At 43.8% G+C, this 21,869-nt stretch overlaps 1 protein-coding gene across 1 annotated transcript in view; it reads right to left on the bottom strand.

The window, feature by feature from the left end:
• Nucleotides 1-21,869, bottom strand: part of LOC129867193 (large neutral amino acids transporter small subunit 1-like) — a 44,576-nt gene that overhangs the window by 2,630 nt on the left and 20,077 nt on the right. Inside the window, exons 4-9 of the mRNA XM_055940423.1 lie at nt 20,880-20,924; nt 8,990-9,113; nt 8,670-8,773; nt 8,280-8,376; nt 7,902-8,051; nt 26-203 (exon numbers count right to left, since the gene is read on the bottom strand). Coding sequence (XP_055796398.1) covers nt 26-203; nt 7,902-8,051; nt 8,280-8,376; nt 8,670-8,773; nt 8,990-9,113; nt 20,880-20,924 — 698 coding nt within the window. The remainder of the gene's footprint in view (nt 1-25; nt 204-7,901; nt 8,052-8,279; nt 8,377-8,669; nt 8,774-8,989; nt 9,114-20,879; nt 20,925-21,869) is intronic.

The raw sequence follows: 21,869 nt of genomic DNA, 5'->3' as shown, positions 1-21,869 counted from the left end.
GACGCAATTCATAACGGAAACTTACAGATAAACTGAAGGAGCCATTTGGGCTTGTTTTGCCACCAAACACCAATGTAGTAGACTGGCACTCCAGTGGCAATGATGCCAAAGCCAATGGCACACTCCACAGGTGTTTTCCAGATGGACACCACGATAAGGAACATACAAGCCAGGACAAAGCTGATAGGCAGCAGGATATTCACCTGGGGGAAACATTTAAATGTGACACTGAATAAATAAACCAGGACAGACAGACACACTGACACTACCGTTAACAAAACACACAGAGAATGACTGGATTCAAACTAACCCCATCTTGAGGGAATTCAAATAGGAAAATATTGTGAAATTGTATGACAGTAATTCGCAAAGCATCTTCATCTACTAAATAGAATATTTAAAATACAATATTTTAAAAGTAGAAGATAATATATAGCAAATGGGCTTCTCTCATCAGTCTTACTGAGGTAAATGCTAAAGGTTAAAACTCTGAGGAGGGTTAGATGTGAAATGCTGAGTAGAGAGGGAAGGGGAGTATTTGTGCACTATAGTCAAACTCCGATCAGAACACTGACTCACATCCAGCTGAATGTGGAGCATTGGACCAATAACTGACATTTTCAGAGGCTGCCAAATGCAGTCTGATGTTGATCCACACTAACTAACTAAATGAGTACCAGCAAGCGGGTATATGAGAGCGAGATATTCAAAGGCAGAGAGTTGAATGGTCAATGTTGAAGAACCCCTCCAGCCCCTCCTTTATTGTGGCACAGAGCCACTGTAGGGTCATCTGTCCCAAACCCAGTCCCAACACAAACACACAGGACAGATTTATCTGTGATAGATAGAGATTGAGAGAGATCTGAACTGTGCAGCGCTGGCCTCTTTCACTTCACTGCCTCTCTCGGCCACTCCTCTCATTAACACATCGCCATGTCAACCAGACAGATAGGTTCAGGCCATTATAGGTCCATTTTGGGGGCAGGCAGAGGACCCACAGTCACACAAAGGGTCTCTGTGTGTCCAACAGTCCTAGGGTGACTGTCAGTGCACATGCTGCTCTACCTTCTCTAGCCAGCAGCTCATGCCAATGGCAGGTCCCATTGCGATCTACGCCGCCAAGTAACCAGTTCAAGCTCCTTCTTTTCTTTCTTCTATCGTCCTCCCTCTGTCTCTCTGGGCTCTATTGGGTGACGATGACATGGACATCAATTAAGGCAGCCCCCCGCACTGCTCTGATTCGGAGGGGTTGGGTTAAATGCGGAAGACACATTTTGGTTGAATGAATTCAGATGTGCAACTGACTAGGCATCCCCCTTCTCTTGCAATGGTAAATCTTACTGTTGGCAGTCGCGCTGTAGATTTTGATGAATAAACAAGTTGTGGGTGTGTCGACGCATGGCCCCTCACTGGCCAATCGGAGCGTGCTCCATGGCTAAATATGTGGTTGCTTGAAGTAATGTATTTACGAATATTATTCTGCTATAGCTTAGTCCGTTAAATAGCCTGCCCCATATTTGCTAAATATGTTGAACATTTTTGCAGTCTACATTTTTCTAATTGAATTGCTTCCATTTGGAAATACATTGTTAAACATAGGCTAGAGCATTGGTTCCCAAACTTTTTATAGTCCTGTACCCCTACAAACATTCAACCTCCAGCTGCGTACCCCCTCTCGCACCAGGGTCATACGATACATTTATTAAACATAACAATGAGTGTGAGTTTGTGTCACAACCCAGCTAGTGGGAAGTGACAAAGAGCTCTTATAGGACTAGGGAACAAATAATATAAGAATAATCAATAGTTTTGCTCTTTATTTAACCATCTTACATAGAAAACCTTATTTGTTCATCAAACATTGTGAATAACTCACCATAAGTTAACGAGAAGGGTGTGCTTGAAAGGATGCACATAACTCTGCAATGTTGGGTTGTATTGGTGAGAGTCTGTCTTTTTCCACGCACAGTCTGTGCCTGTATTCAGTTTTCATGCTATTGAGGGCCGATAATCTACTCTCACATAGCTACGTGGTTGCAAAGGGCATCAGTGTCTTAATAGCACGATTTGCCAAGGCAGGATACTCGGAGCGCAGCCCAATCCAGAAATCTGGCAGTGGCTTCTGATTAAATTCCATTTTCACAGAACCGCCTGTTGCAAGTTTGATGAGGCTCTCTTGTTCAGATATCGGTAAGTGGACTGGAGGCAGGGCATGAAAGGGATAACGAATCCAGTTGTTTGTGTCATCCGTTTCGGGAAGTACCTGTGTAATTGGGCACTCAACTCACACAGGTGCTTCGCTATATCACATTTGACATTGTCCATAAGCTTGAGTTCATTTACACACAAAAAAAAACATACAATGATGGAAAGACCTGTGTGTTGTCCTTGTTAATGCAGACTTCTTAATCACAGCCTCAATTTTGTCCCGCACATTGAATATAGTTGCGTAGAGTCCCTGTCATCCTAGACTCAGATCATTCAGGCGAGAAAAAACATCACCCAGACAGGTCAGTCGTGTGAGAAACCTGTCATCATGCAAGTGGTCAGACAAGTGAAAATGATGGTCAGTAAATAAAACTTTAAGCTCGTCTCTCAATTCAAAAAAACGTGTCAATACTTTGCCCCTTGATAACCACCGCACTTCGGTATGTTGTAAAAGTGTTACATGGTCGCTGCCTATATCATTGCATGCTTTAACAAATTTTGCCATTTTCACTGTAGTGTCCAAAACGTCTTTCAAGCTGTCAGGCATTCCCTTGGCAGCAAGAGCCTCTCGGTGGATGCTGCAGTGTACCCAAGTGGCGTCGGGAGCAACTGCTTGCACACACATTACCACTCCACTATGTCTCCCTGTCATGGTATCTGTACTGATGGCGCAAAAGCCAACACATCTCAAAGTCCATTTGATGTCACAAAGCTGTCCAGTACTTTAAATATATATTCTCCTGTTGTCCTGATTTCCAGTGGTTTGCAGAAGAGGATGTCTTCCTTAATTGACCCCCCATAAACGTAATGGACATATACCAGGAGCTGAGCCAGGCCCGCCATGTCTGTTGACTCATCCAGCTGTAATGCATAGAACTCACTGGCTTGTATGCGAAGCAGTAATTGTTTCAAAACATCTCCTGCCATGTCACTGATGCATTGTGAAACAGTGTTGTTTGATGAAGGCATTGTCTGTACAGTTTTTTGTGCCTTTCCCCCCCAGCATTGTCCCAGCCATATCCGCGACAGCAGGAAGCATTAAGTCCTCCACAATAGCATGGGGCTTGCCTGTCCTAGCCACTCGGTAGCTCACCATATAAGACACTTCTAGACCACTTTTATTAATAGTATCTGTTGCTTTTATACATCTTACTACGCGAAAATCATCTTAATTCTTATTTTTCAAATTGGCATGTTTTGTTTCAAAATGTCTGCACATGAATGAAGGTTCCATCGAGTTGTGAGATCGTATTTTTGCACATATAATACACTGTGGCTGAGGAAAGGCACTACTCCCAATATAAGTGAACCCCAAATCAATGTAGTTCTCATCATATTTGCGCCTCTTCGATGGTCCAACGTCCCTGTCTGTCGTTCGGTGCTTTCCCGGGTAAGGGGGCAATAGCTCTTCAGCTGCATCAGATTCACAACTATCAGTGTCCATGGTAGCTGGGTTAACAACAAATGTAGAATTACTGATGCTAGCATTGGATGTGCTTGTGGAAGCAGAACAACTTGTGTCGTCGACAGGTGCAGGTGTAGTACTGCTGGTAGTAGCAGTACTACCAGTAGAGCTGGTATGTGTCTCTATGGATGCGGGCCTTAATTTTTTTTAACCATTAATCCATTTTCGAGCAAACGGAATGAGCAGCAGTTACTGGAATTCCCACGAGAGTGTAACGGTTAATGTGATTGGATGTTAATTATTATTATTTTTTATTTTTTTTATTTTATTTTTTTTATCCCATTTTCTCCCCAATTTTCGTGGTATCCAATCGCTAGTAATTACTACCTTGTCTCATCGCTACAACTCCCGTACGGGCTCGGGAGAGACGAAGGTCGAAAGCCATGCGTCCTCCGAAGCACAACCCAACCAGCCGTACTGCTTCTTTAACACAGCGCGCCTCCAACCCGGAAGCCAGCCGCACCAATGTGTCGGAGGAAACACGGTGTACCTGGCCCCCTTGGGTGGTGCGCACTGCGCCCGGCCCGCCACAGGAGTCGCTGGAGCGCGATGAGACAAGGATATCCCTACCGGCCAAACCCTCCCTACCCCGGACGACGCTATGCCAATTGTGCGTCGCCCCACGGACCTCCCGGTCGCAGCCGGCTGCGACAGAGCCTGGGCGCGAACCCAGAGACTCTGGTGGCGCAGTTAGCACTGCGATGCAGTGCCCTAGACCACTGCGCCACCCGGGAGGCCCCTGGATGTTAATTATTTGACTAGGCTACCTGTATTTGACATTGGGTTGTTATTTCGCTGAAAACGAGATGGTTTCATTTTATTCTTGGCAGTGAAATGAGGCTATTAAGGCGAGAAAAAAACTCACCCAAATGTATAGCCCCGTTGGAAAATATAAATGGACTGTTTGAAAATGTAAAGAATTTTTATTTGGCGTACCCCCGACGGCATTGTGTGTATATAGGGACTAGACCTACTGTAAATTGCAGACATGGACATGCAAAACGTAGTCAATAATCAGATTAAATTCACTTGGCTATTGATAAGGTATGAATAATTCTATATTCTAAAAATTAAAAAACGGTTTTAAATAAGCTATGTCTACATACAGTTACAGGCACCATAATTGCTCCCCGTGAGATACAGGGGCAACTTAGAAATAAGATAAGGCAATTTAGAGGATTTTGCCCAGATCCAAACTTTTCAAAGAAGCTGGATAAAAATTCAGTACGAAGTTACCATATTTGCACTTCTCCAGAAATAGCAGACAAAATTGCATTGCATTCGAGCCATGTACATACTCACCAAAAACCCATGGACGGTGAATATTTCTAATAAGTTAGTTTAAATAAAATTAAACAACAAAAAAAATGTAAACCAACAACAATATTTTGAAATAGGATCGGGTCAGATGCATGATATCACAAATCGCTTATCTCATTCCATGGCACTGTGCACAAAAAGGCGTAAATGTCTTTGCGCATAACATTCGCACATCTATACAAAATACTAGGCCCCTGTCAATTGTATCGTTGCCTATGTTCAAGGCAGATAAAAAAAAAAAAAGAATTGCAATTGATATGGCATTATAGGAAGATTGAATAGTTTGAAGGACGTGTTTTTGGTAATCGGACGAGTGGCGCGCTTTGAAAATGAGGTTGGATAGCCAATGAAGTACGCAGGTACAGTGGGGAGAACAAGTATTTGATACACTGCCGATTTTGCAGGTTTTCCTACTTACAAAGCATGTAGAGGTCTGTCATTTTTATCATAGGTACACTTCAACTGTGAGAGACGGAATCTAAAACGAAAATCACATTGTATGATTTAAGTAATTAATTTGCATTTTACTGCATGACATAAGTATTTGATACATCAGAAAAGCAGAACTTAATATTTGGTACAGAAACATTTGTTTGCAATTACAGAGATCATACGTTTCCTGTAGTTCTTGACCAGGTTTGCACACACTGCAGCAGGGATTTTGGCCCACTCCTCCATACAGACCTTCTCCAGATCCTTCAGGTTTCGGGGCTGTCGCTGGGCAATACGGACTTTCAGCTCCCTCCAAAGATATTCTATTATGTTCAGGTCTGGAGACTGGCTAGGCCACTCCAGGACCTTGAGATGCTTCTTACGGAGCCACTCCTTAGTTGCCCTGGCTGTGTGTTTCGGGTCGTTGTCATGCTGGAAGACCCAGCCACGACCCATCTTCAATGCTCTTACTGAGGGAAGGAGGTTGTTAGCCAAGATCTCGCGATACATGGCCCGATCCATCCTCCCCTCAATACGGTGCAGTCGTCCTGTCCCCTTTGCAGAAAAGCATCCCAAAAAAATTATGTTTCCACCTCCTGTCACGCCCTGACCTTAGAGTTCCTTTTTATGTCTCTATTTTGGTTGGTCGGGTGTGAGTTGGGGTGGGCATTCTATGTTTTGTTCTGTGTGTTGTATTTCTATGTGTTTGGCCTGGTATGGTTCCCAATCAGAGGCAGCTGTCAATCATTGTCTCTGATTGAGAAACATACTTAGGTAGCCTCATTCCCACCTGTGCTTGGTGGGTAGTTGTTTTCAGTTTTGTGTGTTGGCACCTTGCAGAACTGTTTGTTTGTCGTTTTGTTCAAGTGTTTCGTATTTATTAAAAGTAATATGGACACTTACCACGCTGCACCTTGGTCCTCTTCTTCTCCCGACGACGTTCGTTACACCTCCATGCTTCACGGTTGGGATGGTGTTCTTGGTTGTACTCATCCTTCTTCTTCCTCCAAACATGGCGAGTGGAGTTTAGACCAAAAAGCTCTATTTTTGTCTCATCAGACCACATGACCTTCTCCCATTCCTCCTCTGGATCATCCAGATGGTCATTGGCAAACTTCAGACGGGCCTGGACATGCGCTGGCTTGAGCAGGGGGACCTTGCGTGCGCTGCAGGATTTTAATCCATGACGGCGTAGTGTGTTACTAATGGTTTTCTTTGAGACTGTGGTCCCAGCTCTCTTCAGGTCATTGATCAGGTCCTGCCGTGTAGTTCTGGGCTGATCCCTCACCTTCCTCATGATCATTGATGCCCCACGAGGTGAGATCTTGCATGGAGCCCCAGACCAAGGGTGATTGACCGTCATCTTGAACTTCTTCCATTTTCTAATAATTGTGCCAACAGTTGTTGCCTTCTCACCAAGCTGCTTGCCTATTGTCCTGTAGCCCATCCCAGCCTTGTGCATGTCTACAATTTTATCCCTGATGTCCTTACACAGCTCTCTGGTCTTGGCCATTGTGGAGAGGTTGGAGTCTGTTTGAGTGTGTGGACAGGTGCCTTTTATACAGGTAACGAGTTCAAACAGGTGCAGTTAATACAGGTAATGAGTGGAGAACAGGAGGGCTTCTTAAAGAAAATCTAACAGGTCTGTGAGAGTCGGAATTCTTACTGGTTGGTAGGTGATCAAATACTTATGTCATGCAATAAAATGCAAATTAATTACTTAAAAATCATACAATGTGATTTTCTGGATTTTTGTTTTAGATTCCGTCTCTCACAGTTGAAGTGTACCTATGATAAAACATTACAGACCTCTACATGCTTTGTAAGTAGGAAAACCTGCAAAATTGGCAGTGTATCAAATACTTGTTCTCCCCACTGTATGTGAATAATGAAAACACGAGGGAAAAAATATATATATATTTCAAAGGACTCTCAGTAGACCATTTAAAAGCCCTTTATTCATAGGCTACCTGGTTAATGGCCAGCATTAAAAGACACACCTATGCGATGCTGCTAAACCAGCCTTGATTAAGGGGAGGGTAGACATTCTTGTTTTTTTAATAATATTAAACAAAATGAGGAAACCAACAGTTTCCTCTCTTCCATGGGCACTGTGTGTCATGTCTGGATAGGCCTCTGTTCCGCTCTCACCATCCATGTCATTATCAACTGAGTTACCGTTAAGACCTGCATTTTGTGGGTCTTAACTTCCCATTATCGCTGCATGAAATTCTCACTTTTGCACGTGTTTTTAAGGACATACTTCAAATATTGCCACCCCTCCCACATCAGCGCAAGTGAGCCGATGTTAGACAAGTAAACTGCTGAACCTGGCATTAGGACTGGAAAACGCCAGTGGGACAGTTTTTACATGACTAAATTGAAAATGAACGTGCATCAGCCGCAAACAAAGAGCTCTCTCTCTTTGGTGCCTGGTCAGTTGAAAACAGGTTAGAGACATTACACATATTCTCACCTTAATTGGTCGTTCCAGCTCAGGTTTCTTGTAGCGCAGCCACATCATGCCGATTATCGCCATGGCAATACAGAGCCAGTTGAAGAAACTGAAGAAGTTGATGACAGAGAAGATGTCGTTGGAGAAGGCGTACAGCAGCGTCATGAGGCACTGTGAGGGAAGTATGAGAGAGAGATTTGTGAACGTAGCACACAGCAGTGACTATTGTCGACAGGCATGAAAAATTGCTAATAATGACCATAATACTGAGCTTCAATCCTCAGGCTCAATGTTTGACTACAAGTTCCAATATTATGTTTTACTTAGCATATTGAATGATGAGAGCCCTCGATGGTGGTGCAGTTTTGAGAAGCACCTGGTCAGAGAGAGGTTACGTACTGTGAAGATGAGTGACGGCAGAGGGGTCAGCAGGTCGGGGTGGATCATGGACAGCAGACTGGGGAGGTGGCCTTCTCTTGAGCCCACAAAGAACAACCTGACAAAGAGAACAGAAGTTAAAGTATTTATACATACACACAAACCAAAAGAGCATACTTGTATATAGCATTGGAGTTTGTGTGTGAATTAATTAGTGTAAGTCAGAGGAGTTTGGTGGGAGGAGCTATAGGAGGACTGGCTCATCGTAATGTCTGAAATGGAGTCAAACATGGCTTTATACTTTTTATACCGTTCCATTAATTCCATTCCAGACATTACACTGAGCCCATCCTCCTATAGCTCCTCCCACCAGCCTCCACTGGTGTAAGTGTGTGTGTGTTTGTGAGTTACCTGGATGATGTAAAGAGAGAGCCATTAACAGAGCCGAAACAGGACAGTCCCACAAACACAGGGATGATCCAAGCCATGGGGCCCAGGTGGTAGTTTCCAAAGTCCTGAAGGACAGAAACACAAACAATATCAGCAAACAAAGTCTGTCTACCAGTCACTGGGCTGTGTGTACTGAGACATACAGTGATGTACGTAACCTGATATTGAGTGTGTACCAGTGGAGACAGACGGTTCTGTACTGTATGTACAGGCTAATCTCGACACCATAAATCCGTCACGAGAGACTAATACAGGCCGGTTCAGTATGGGGGAGAACTCACCACAGCCACAGCCTCAGAGCTGAGCATCTCTTCTGGACTCAGAGTGGTGAAGTAGGCCAGGTTAGTCAGTACGTACACCACAGTGACGATGGGCAGGGAGATGATGATAGCACGAGGCAGGTTCCTGTGGGTGTGGGGGGGTGCAGTGGGTTATAGAGTTTAACACGCCACCTCTGACAATACTTCCTTTGTTTACCGACGTCGGAAGAAAATCTGAAGTAATTCTAACTTTGAAACGGGCTGACACAGGAATCGTGTTAACATAAAACATGCATGTACCAGTAATTCTTTTCAAAATGAATAGGTAGTCATTCTTGACCTATAGTATGTTACAAGGAACATGGGCTGCGGTCCAAACACTTAAAAGACACACCCTATCCCCTCAGCCCTCAAATTAAGTTGTCACTGTCTGTCTGATGATGTATCATGACGTCTGACGAGTATACACTTGCAGGGCAAGGGAGGAAGGAATTATTTTTAAGTGGACCACACAATCATCCTGCAATGATTGTGTTTTCAGCCACTGGTAGCTTGTGGGTGCTTTATATGCGCTACAGTCAATTATGAGTGCATGTTGTCACAGCCCCTCCTCTGCATTGCAGGGGCGGTTCCTCCTGCAGGCAGAGGAGGGTCGTTAGTGATTGGAGCCACCTGGGCTCAGGGTATTTAAGCTGCTTCACTAACCACTTTTGTCTCTCTCTCTGCTCCTCCAGGTATGATCCTGTTTTGTTTGTTCCTTTGTAGTTTTACGTAGTTTTCACTCAGTCATATTCACACAGATTCACGCATCCCTGCACTTTACATACACCCTACATTACGATACTTTCACACCTCATTCCTTTTTCTTTGTTTAAAGTTAATCGTTTTTGGTTTATAATAAATAACCTTTTTAATTGGCCTATACCTGTTCGTGTCCCCTCATTTTTGCCACAGGCTATGAGCCGACAAGTGGGGGCTCATCCGTAAGTTAAAGTTAATTGTACTTTAGTCTTTAGTATTTTAGTTTACTTTAACATTTTGTCATAGTTGGTTAAGGTTTTGTCTAGTTGTCTTATTATTATGTTTGTTTATTTGTAATTTGGCTTATTTGATTATTGTTTTGTAGTTAACTTGGGTTAGTTTAGTTCAGATTGCCAAAAATAAAATTGTTTGAGGGGATGTTTTGGTTGGGCCAATATTGTTGAAGAGCGTTGAGAGCCATGTGTTCTTTTGGTTCAGTTAGCTTGGTAGCTAAATTTGGTTAGCAATTCACTCTTGGTTTTTCTGGGTTTTGTTCAGGTGGGAGTCCTCTCCTGTTCAGTTTTCTCAGCAAGTGTCAATAGGAGGCTCGTGGTATTTTGTTTTAGGTGAATGTGGGTAGAGCACCCCTTTTCCCCTACATTGGCTTGGGAGCACCTCTGTGGTTATGGGGGGAGGGGGGGGGGTGCCAGTTTCAGGTGATCTTTTCCACTCCACTGGTATTGTGTGCATAAAACCCCACCACATGTGACTGCATGAAGACCAGGACCAGTTAGTTGTTTTTGGAGGATAGTGGGGTGTGGCTCCTGTCCTTGAACCCAGACTGACAGCAGGTGAGTTGTGTGTTTTTTTTAAACATTTGTAATAGTTGTATTGGTTGAGGAAAATGTCTTCCATTCTGAGTAGTTTTGTTCAAGCTCCAGAGGCAGCCTTAGAGTTGTGTATTAAGGAGCAGTTAATTGAATTTGCTGAACATTATCAGATTGAGACTGTTGAAAAGAAAATTAAAGAGACTGTTAAAACTAGATTAAAGCTGGGTGTTTTTGGGGGTCAGTCTGCTAGTAGTGAGGGTGGAAGTTTTCAGTCTAGCCCTTCAACTTTTGAGCAGCAAAGGAAGCTGTTGCAATTGCAGTTAGAGAATTCGATTGAGAAATGCTAATAGACCAGAAGGTCTACCAGTTTGATGTTTCACAGAATCTTTGTTTGTTGCCTAAATTTGATAATCAGATCCAGACACATACTTTGAGCGTATTGCGGAAGCTAGAGCTTGGTCAGATTTGGACATGACTATGTTGTTGCAATGTGTACTTACAGGTAAAGCACGTGAGGCTTTTGCAGCATGGAGTGTAGCTGACAGTAAAGTTTTTGCTAAAGTTAAATCAGCAGTTCTGAAGGTCTACGAGCTTGTGCCAGAGGCATATCGTCAACGTTTTCGTTACAGAATAAAGTTAGATTCACAAATCTATTCTGAGTTTGTTCGTGATTTGACTTCTGCATTTAATCGTTGGTGTACAACTTCTGAAGTTAGTACTTTTGAGGTTCTGTCTAATTTGATTGTTAGAACAGCTAAAAAATTATTTGTCTGACCAGGTTGCTACATACATGAATGAATGTAAAGTTAAGTCTCCAAGTGATGCAGCAATCCTTTCAGATGAGTACAGGCTAACACATAAAAGCCATTTTGAGTCAAACGGTGACATGTACCATAAAAATAACTTTACGGTGGCGCAGTGGTCTAGGGCACTGCATCGCAGCGCTAGCTGTGCTACCAGAGATTCTGGGTTCGCGCCCAGGCTCTGTCGCAGCCGGCCGCGACCGGGAGGTCCGTGGGGCGACGCACAATTGGCCTAGTGTCGTCCGGGTTAGGGAGGGTTTGGCCGGTAGGGATATCCTTGTCCCATCGCGCACCAGCGACTCCTGTGGCGGGCTGGGCGCAGTGCGCGCTAACCAAGGTTGCCAGGTGCACGGTGTTTCCTCCGACACATTGGTGCGGCTGGCTTCCGGGTTGGATGCGCGCTGTGTTAAGAAGCAGTTGGGTTGTGTTTCGGAAGACGCATTGCTTTCGACCTTCGTCTCTCCCGAGCCCGTACGGAAGTTGTAGCGATGAGACAAGATAGTAATTGCTAACAATTTAATACCATGAAATTGGGGAGAAAAAGGAGGTAAAATGTAAAAAAATTAAAAATAACTTTACTCCTAGGAATAGTAGGTCACCTTTTTTGGAGATTCTTTCCAAAGGCCTCAACAGAGGTTTGGGTCTGGAGGACTTAAAGCACCGGTTAATGCTAATACCTGTCGCTACTGTTTAGTTGAAGGACATTGGAAGAAAGATTGTCCTCTGCTTAAATCAAGTCAGGTCAAGTTAAACCTGCTGTGATGGTAGCTCCTGTTACAGCCTCTGACCACCAGGGTGAGCTTTTTCAGCCACTAGTTGAGTTTGATTCTCAGTCTTCCCACTGTGATTTTTCAGCCTTTATTTCAGATGGTGTAGTGTCCCTGGTAGATGGCAACCAGAATGTTAAAATCAAGATCTTAAGAGACACTGGAGCTTTAGATTATTTTATTCTGGAATCTGTTTTGCCGTTCTCTAAAGCGTCTGATACTGGCAGTTGTGTAATGGTACGTGGTATGGGTTTAGTTCCATTCTCTTGTCCTTTACATGAAGTTACCCTAAAATGTGGTCTGGTAGAGGGTGATGTAGATGTTGGAGTTAGACCCCAGTTGCCAGTAGAGGGAGTCCACATGATTTTGGGGATTGACTTGGCAGGTAGTAAGGCGTGGGCAGATGGCAAACTAAACATCTATAAGAAGCAACCTTCAGTGTCCCCTGTAAGGGAATCTCCGGATCAAAACTGTCTCCTGAGGTATTTCCAGTTTGTGCGGTTACCCGCGCGGCCTCTCGTAAGGAGATTGAGCGTAAGCCAGAAAGTCTTGAGTTGCCAGTCAAACTCCAGACAGAACAGTTGATTAGTTCTAGAGATTAATTGATGGCTGAGCAAAAGGCCGATACTACCTTGGCTGATCTGTTTGATAAAGTGGTTCCTGATCCAGTGGTGAGGAATAGTGCTCAGTGTTATTTTCTTCTTGATGGGCTGTTGGTCAGGAAATGGGTTCCACACTATGATCAGGGTCTAGGAGAACCAGTCTTTCAAATAGTTGTACCTACTACTTTGCGAAGTAGTGTTGCAAACTTCACATGGTGATGTGGCAGGTCATATGGGTGTTCGTAAAACTTATGATTGCATACTCCGTAATTTTCTGGCCACGTTTGAAGCGGGATGTAGCTCAGTTTAATAAAACTTGTCATACATGTCAGCGCACAAGTAAGCCAAACCAGGTTGTAAAGCCAGCACCTTGGTATCAATACCAGCCGTAGGGCAACCTTTTGAGCATCTTATTATCGATTGTGTTGGGCCTTTACCAAGGTCCAAGTCAGGTCATAGCTACTTAATGGTTGTGTCAAGCAACTAGATATCAGGCAGGTTTTCCTTGCGTACCATAACTTCAAAATCAGTAGTTAAAGCGTTAACTCAAATGATTTCAACATTTGGGATTCCAAAAATAATCTTGTCAGATCAGGGGTCTAACTTTACCTCCCATTTATTTGCTCAGGTTCTCAAACAGCTTAAAGTTAAACACAACAAGTCTACTGCGTTCCGTGCCCAGAGCCAGGGAGCTTTGGAACGTTTTCATCAAACTTTAAAATCCTTGCTTCGTGCATACTGTACAGAACTGTCTGCAGATTGGGTGGAGGGGTTACCTTGGCTGTTACTAGCTGCTCGTGAAGTAGTGCAGGAAAGCAGGGTTTAACCCAAATGACTTGGTGTTTGGTCATAAGGTGCGTGGGCCTTTAGCAGTGTTGCAGGATGGTTGTTTGCCTGAGGAACCATCGCGGAACCTTATTGACTATGTAAATGGTTTTAGGTTGAAGTTGTATAGGGCTGGTGAACTGGCGTAAGAAACAAATGTTCTCAACAGAAAATTAAATTGAAATATGACGGACAGGCTGAGCTGCGCGAGTTTAGTCCCGGTGATCGTGTACTTGCTCTTCTGCCTCTTGTAAGATCACCTTTTCAGGCAAAATACTGTGGTCCTTCACTGTTGCGTACAGTGTCAGATTTGAACTATCTTATTGAAACCCCAAGTCATAGGAAGTCCTCGAAATTATGCCATGTGAACCTGTTACAATGTTAGCAAAGTTGCAAAAGCAAAGTTGAAGGCACTCCAGCGGTGAGGTCAGCGTTGACTGCTGCTACAGTCACTGCATCTTGTGGCTTTCATTTGGTGGAGGGGGGAGAAGAGGAGGTAGTTAGGGTTTCGGATGAAAAACTCCCAGACTTTACAAAACTTTGGTTTTGGTAGATAATTTAGACTCTGAGAAACGTGATGAATTGGTAACTCTTAGAAACTACCCTGTTTTGTTTTCTGACACTATCGCAAACCCACTTAATTAAGCATGATATAGACATCAGAGATGCTAAGCCTATCAAACAGAGATTTTATTGTGTATCTGAGAAGAGACTGCAATTGGAAACAGAGGTGCAGTATATGTTGGACAATGGTATTGCGGAGCCATGTTCAAATTGGGCTTCACCCTGTCTTTCGGTCAAAGTCTGATTACACTTTCAGACCTTCCACTGATTATAGAAAAGTTAACAATGTTACTAAAGCAGACCTTTACCCTCTTCCTAGGATGGAGGACTGTATTGATCAAGTTGGGTCAGCAAAGTATGTTAGCAAATTTGATCTTTTAAAGGGATATTGGCAAGTACCCCTTACCAAAAGAGCTTGTGAGATTGCTGCCTTTATAACTCCATCTGATTTGTTCTCTTATACAGTGATGCCTTTCGGCTTGCGGAATGCTCCAGCCACCTTCCAGAGGCTGATGAATCGGGTTGTCTTAGGTCTGGAAGGATGTGCTGTGTATTTGGACGACGTGGTCGTCTACGCAGACTCCTGGGAGGAGCATGTTTGGAGAGTGCAAGCCCTGTTCGAAAGACTGGTGTGGGCCAGGTTGACTATCAATTTGGCTAAATGTGAGTTTGCCAAAGCTAGTCACATACCTAGGCAAGGTTGTCTGTCAGGGTTTTGTCTGTCCCGTGGAAGCCAAGGTCCAGGCTGTGAAGCAGTTCCCACAGCCCTCCACAAAGAAAGAACTGATGCGCTTCCTGGGAATGGCGGGGTACTACCGTAATTTCTGTAAACTTTTTGATAGTAGTATCCCCACTGACCAGTCTGAAGGCCAAGGCAGAAATTCTGGTCCCCCCAGTGTCAAGAGGCATTTGATGCAGTTAAGGCTCTTTTTTTATTTTTTTTTATCCCCTTTTCTCCCCAATTTTCGTGGTATCCAATCGCTAGTAATTACTATCTTGTCTCATCGCTACAACTCCCGTACGGGCTCGGGAGAGACGAAGGTCGAAAGCCATGCGTCCTCCGAGGCACAACCCAACCAAGCCGCACTGCTTCTTTAACACAGCGCGCCTCCAACCCGGAAGCCAGCCGCACCAATGTGTCGGAGGAAACACCGTGCACCTGGCCCCCTTGGTTAGCGCGCACTGCGCCCAGCCCGCCACAGGAGTCGCTGGAGCGCGATGAGACAAGGAAATCCCTACCGGCCAAACCCTCCCTAACCTGGACGACGCTAGCCCAATTGTGCGTCGCCCCACGGACCTCCCGGTCGCGGCCGGCTGCAACAGAGCCTGGGGGCGAACCCAGAGACTCTGGTGGCGGAGTTAGCACTGCGATGCAGTGCCCTAGACCACTGGCTCTTTTGTTTGGCACCTGTGTTGGTAGCACCACATTTTGGGAAACATTTCAAATTGCAGGTAGACGCCAGTCAAATCGGTGCTGGGGCTGTGCTTCTCCAGGAGAATGATGACAATGTTTAGTGTCCAGTCAGTTTGTTCTCCCGGAAATGTAATGAGAATCAGCAAAACTTTTCTGTAATTGAAAAGGAGGCTTTAGGTCTCATTTGGTCTTTACAGCACTTCGAAGTCTGTTGGTTCGACCCTTAACTGTGTTCACTGACCACAACCCACTTTTTCTGAGGTCCCTGCAAAATCCCAACCAGCGCCTGATGCGTTGGGCTTTGTTCTTGCAACCATTCATCCTTGATATTAGACACATTAGTGGTAAGGATAATATCATTGCTGATTCTCTGTCCCGTGCTCCTTTAACCTAGTTTGTATCTTCTCTGCTAACCCCTATGGGCTGTCTGCGCCTCTTTCCTCTTAAATTGCTCCCCAGGTACCAGGGCTGCCGAGTTTGAGGGGCGGACAGTCAGCTGGGGGACACGGGACTACTGCTAGGAGCAGGGACTGTATCCTTTTTTTCTTTTATCTTTTTGGTGAACTTTGGATTGTTTTGAATATGTTGGGCTGAAATTTGGGTTGAGGGTGGGACCCTCATTTTAAGGAGGGGTGTCACGATCGCGTTGACATGAACGAGAGGACCAAGGCGCAACATGATTTGAATACATCTTCTTTATTTACCACGACGAAGATGAACACGAAACACTTATACAACACTAACAAAACAACAAACGATCGTGAAACTTCAAACGTAAGTGCACACCCAAACTACTTACGTCGACATATACATATACATAAACAATGACCCACAAACAGCTAAAGCCTATGGCAGCCTTAAATATGGCTCCCAATTAGAGACAACCGAAATCAGCTGTCTCTAATTGAGAACCCATTCCGGCCACCATAGACTTTCCTAGAAAACTACACCCAACATAGACACAGCTAGACACATACACTCAACACAAAACCATAAACTACAACCAACACCCCCTCTACCATATAATACCCCAAAATACCCACATACCCCATGTCACACCCTGACCTAACTAAAATAATAAATAAAACAAATAATACTAAGGCCAGGGCGTGACAAGGGGGGTGTCACAGCCCCTCTGCATTGCAGGGGCGGTTCCTCCTGCAGGCAGAGGAGGGTCGTTAGTGATTGGAGCCACCTGGGCTCAGGGTATTTAAGCTGCTTCACTAACCACTTTTGTCTCTCTGCTCCTCCAGGTATGATCCTGTTTGTTTCTTTGTAGTTTTACGTAGTTTTCACTCAGTCATATTCACCGAGATTCACGCATCCCTGCACTTAACATACACCCTACATCATGATACTTTCACACCTCATTCCTTTTTCTTTGTTTAAAGTTAACTTCTTATGGCTGAAGGGGCAGTATTGAGTAGCTTGGATGAAAGGTGCCCAGAGTAAACGGCCTGCTCCTATGTCATAGTTGCTAATATATGCATATTATTAGTATTGGATAGAAGACACTCTGAAGTTTCTAAAACTGTTTGAATTGTCTGTGTATAACAGATCTCATACGGCAGGCAAAAACCTGAGAAGTTCCACTTTCTGTTTGGATTTTCTGGGGATGGCAGATTTTCAACCAAGCTCTCATTGAAATTACAGCGAGATATGAATGAGTTTTCACTTCCTACGGCTTCCACTAGATGTCAATAGAACTTTGTCTGACTCTAATGTGAAGGGGGGGGGGTGGCCGAAGAGACAGGAATGAGTAATCACTGCCATAAGGTGACCACGCATTGAACTGGCACGTTCACGTGAGAGGGAGCTCCGTTCCATCGGTCAACTGAAGTCAATGTAATTCTCCGGTTGGAACGTTATTCAAGATGTATGTTAACAACATTCTAAAGATTGATTCAGTACATTGTTTGACATGTTTCTACTGACTGTTACGGAACTTTTGGACATTTCTTCAAGTTATAGTGGACGCGCTTTGTTACTTTGGTTAGAGCGTTTGGTAAACAATTCCAAAGTAGCTAATTGGCCATACATAATGGACTTTATCGAACAAATTAAGCATTTATTGTGGACCTGGGATTCCTAGGACTGCATTCTGACGAAGTTCATCAAAGGTAAGGAAACATTTATCATGTATTTTCTGGTTTCTGTTGAGTCCAACATGGCGGCTAATTTGGCTATTGTTCTGAGCTGTCTCAGATTATTGCATGGTTTATTTTTCTGAAGGTTTTTTGAAATCTGACACAGCGGTTGCATTAAGGAGAGGTATATCTATAATTCCATGTGTATAACTTGTATTATCATCTACATTTATGATGAGTATTTCTGTTGAAATGATGTGGCTATGCAAAATCACTTGATGTTTTTGGAACGAGTGAATGTAACTGTGACGTAGAAGTCCGTCACTGGCCGCGGGCAGCATTTGGTTCTTTATCACACACACACATTCATCACTCCTCCCTGCGCCATTATAAGATAAGTTAACAATGTTGATCGACACACAAATTAACTTCTGTCTTAGTGCATACATTTCACACTTATGTCAATGTTCATATTTGAGATATACAATATAAATTATACTTATCAATGTTGTGGATGAGCGCATTGTTTGTTTGGTCTGTTCCTCTCTCCATCTCTGTAGCTTCTGGGTATGCTGGAAAAGGACCCGAGCTAAGGGAATTGGGCTGGCTTTATAGTGCCTGTCCCAAATGGCATTAATGCATATGGTCATATTGAAAGATATTGTCAGTAGTGATGTAATGTTGTAAATGATATTGTTTAAAACCGTGTTGCAATGTATATCCTTTAGTATGTTTGTTTAGTTAATGGAAAATGTAGGTTTGTATTGTTAATTGCTTAATTAATTAGGGTTAATTGTTCTGAGGGGAGGGGCTAGCCCTACAAAAGGAGCCTCTCTTTCAGTTCATGGAGAGGCATTATGGAGCGAGCTGTGGATGGGGCAGCATTGTTTTTAAGCTGTCCCATAAGGTAGACGTTGATGGCAGTACTGTTTTTTGTTCCGGAATCACTTGTAAATAAACACCTTTGCACAGAAGAACTTTTGCGGCTCCGCCATCTTTTTATTTTGATAGAGGTTAGGTTATCCAGTTTAGCCTTCTGGCCTACTCTACGTGACAGTAACGCGCCAATTTAAACTTCGATTTTGTTATAATTATGAAATTTATCAAACAAAACATGCATGTATTGTGTAACATGAAGTCCTATGAGTCATCTGATGAAGATAATCAAAAGGTTTGATTCATTTTCTCTATTTCTGGGTTTTGTGAATGCTATCTTTCGCTGGAAAAATGGCTGTGCTTATTGTGGTTGTGGTGACCTAACATAATCGTTTTATAGTGCTTTCGCTGAAAAGCATATTTGAAATTGGACATGTTGGTGGGATTAACAAGATTACCTTTAAAATGATATTAAACACATGAATGTCTGAGGAATTTTAATTATGAGTGTTTGAATTTGGCGCCCTGCACTGTCACTGGCTGTTGTCATATCATCCCGGTAATGGGATTGCAGCCATAAGAAGTTAATTAAAGGTTTTTGGTTTATAATAAAGAACATTTTTGATTGGTCTATACCTGTTCGTGTCCCCTCATTTTTTGCCACAGGCTATGAGCCGGCCTGTGACAATGTCTACTTATATTAAATATACACTGCTCAAAAAAATAAAGGGAACACTTAAACAACACAATGTAACTCCAAGTCAATCACACTTCTGTGAAATCAAACTGTCCACTTAGGAAGCAACACTGATTGACAATAAATTTCACATGCTGTTGTGCAAATGGAATAGACAGAAGGTGGAAATTATAGGCAATTAGCAAGACACCCCCAAAAAAGGAGTGATTCTGCAGGTGGTGACCACAGACCACTTCTCAGTTCCTATGCTTCCTGGCTGATATTTTGGTCACTTTTGAATGCTGGCGGTGCTCTCACTCTAGTGGTAGCATGAGACGGAGTCTACAACCCACAAGTGGCTCAGGTAGTGCAGTTCATCCAGGATGGCACATCAATGCGAGCTGTGGCAAAAAGGTTTGCTGTGTCTGTCAGCGTAGTGTCCAGAGCATGGAGGCGCTACCAGGAGACAGGCCAGTACATCAGGAGACGTGGAGGAGGCCGTAGGAGGGCAACAACCCAGCAGCAGGACCGCTACCTCCGCCTTTGTGCAAGGAGGTGCACTGCCAGAGCCCTGCAAAATGAGGCCACAAATGTGCATGTGTCAGCATATGGTCTCACAAGGGGTCTGAGGATCTCATCTCGGTACCTATTGGCAGTCAGGCTACCTCTGGCGAGCACATGGAGGGCTGTGCGGCCCCACAAAGAAATGCCACCCCACACCATGACTGACCCACCGCCAAACCGGTCATGCTGGAGGATGTTGCAGGCAGCAGAACGTTCTCCACGGCGTCTCCAGACTCTGTCACGTCTGTCACATGTGCTCATGTGCTCAGTGTGAACCTGCTTTCATCTGTGAAGAGCACAGGGCGCCAGTGGCGAATTTGCCAATCTTGGTGTTCTCTGGCAAATGCCAAACGTCCTGCACGGTGTTGGGCTGTAAGCAGAACCCCCCACCTGTGGACGTCGGGCCCTCATACCACCCTCGGGGAGTCTGTTTCTGACCATTTGAGCAGACACATGCACATTTGTGGCCTGCTGGAGGTCATTTTGCAGGGCGCTGGCAGTGCACCTCCTTGCACAAAGGCGGAGGTAGCGGTCCTGCTGCTGGGTTGTTGCCCTCCTACGACCTCCTCCACGTCCTTTTGTCTATTCCATTTGCACAACAGCATGTGAAATTTATTGTCAATCAGTGTTGCTTCCTAAGTGGACAGTTTGATTTCACAGAAGTGTGATTGACTTGGAGTTACATTGTGTTGTTTAAGTGTTCCCTTTTATTTTTTTGAGCAGTGTATAATTATTAATATACGCCTACTGTATGATAGCTAGCAAATGAATTAGCTAACTAACATTAGCCTGCCTAGCTGGAACTTCTGAAAGGAAAAAAAAATATTTCTACAATTTCCAACACATTGACTTTTTACGTAGTAGCTAAATGTCTAACTTATTTGCATTTGTTTTTTGTTGACTTTTCTTAGCGTATGTACAATTGCCGTGGTTTGAGTAATGGGGAGTTTCAGGCCCGGCGTGAACATAATTGTACACTCGCAAAGCCGACTAAAAACGAGGGCTGAGGGTCTTACGTTAAACTTCCCTTGCTTGGCTAATCATTTGGACCACCCTCCAAAATGGCGACGGGGATTCCCCCAAGGGCATAAGGCGAGGGTAAGTGGATGAGGGTTTATCTTAATTGTTTGGACCGCAGCCATGGAACAGTTTGGACACTCACTTGTAAGGTTCAATCATTTCTTCTGTAACAAAGTTCAAGTAATTCCTGCAAGATAAAGAAGACATGGTTTAGATACACAATCAGAACACTGTAAATCTATTGTAACGTAGACACGCTGTGATTTCATTGAGGGTGAGAGGATATTAAATCATTGCTTTCATATACCATAGATGAACAAAACATAACAGTGGTAAAAAGACCAGGCGGGAGTAAAAAGTGAGACTGTAACCAAGTTTCCATCCACAGTTTTTATGCAAGTAAAGCTGTGATGGAAACAGGAAGTTTTGGTACAATTTGGTAAATGTCAGCAGATAATTTGACGTAGTGGTATCTTTGTCTGTAAAATGAATTATGCGAGAAATGGCGGTGGAAATGCCTTTATGCGCAAATATTGATGTAAACGCTACCATATCGAAGTCAACTTGAAACCACACGATGACATGGTGTGTGTTCCTCCCACTACGACTTGGGAAACCATGCAGTTTAAAGTAGGATGCAGATTATACAACATTTACATTTACATTTAAGTCATTTAGCAGACGCTCTTATCCAGAGCGACTTACAAATTGGTGCATTCACCATACAAGTAATGACCTTTACAGGGTGGTGAAAGTGCAAGATATGAGCTTGATACTCCTTTCCAATAACATATCAAGGGTCTTATTCTGATGACATGATGATCAATGCTTGACTGCCATTTTGCTAAATAAAAATATTCTCGCTCTTATCCATCAGGCTACAGGGGCGGCAGGTAGCCTAGTGGTTAGATCATTGGGCCAGTACCCGAAAGGTTGCTATATCGAATCCCCGAGCTGACGAAGTAAAAATCTGTCGTTCTGCACCTGAACAAGGCAGTTAACCTGCTGCTCCTATGCCGTCATTGTAAATAATAATTTGTTCTTGCCACTAGGGGGGTGCCATTTCGACATAGCACAAATTCGTATCCAAATTAAACTGCCTCGTACTCAATTCTTGCTCATACAATATGCA

The sequence above is a fragment of the Salvelinus fontinalis genome, chromosome 12, assembly GCF_029448725.1.
Source record: "Salvelinus fontinalis isolate EN_2023a chromosome 12, ASM2944872v1, whole genome shotgun sequence".
In the NCBI taxonomy this organism is placed as follows: domain Eukaryota; kingdom Metazoa; phylum Chordata; class Actinopteri; order Salmoniformes; family Salmonidae; genus Salvelinus; species Salvelinus fontinalis.
This window is presented reverse-complemented; position numbering and strand designations above follow the sequence as displayed.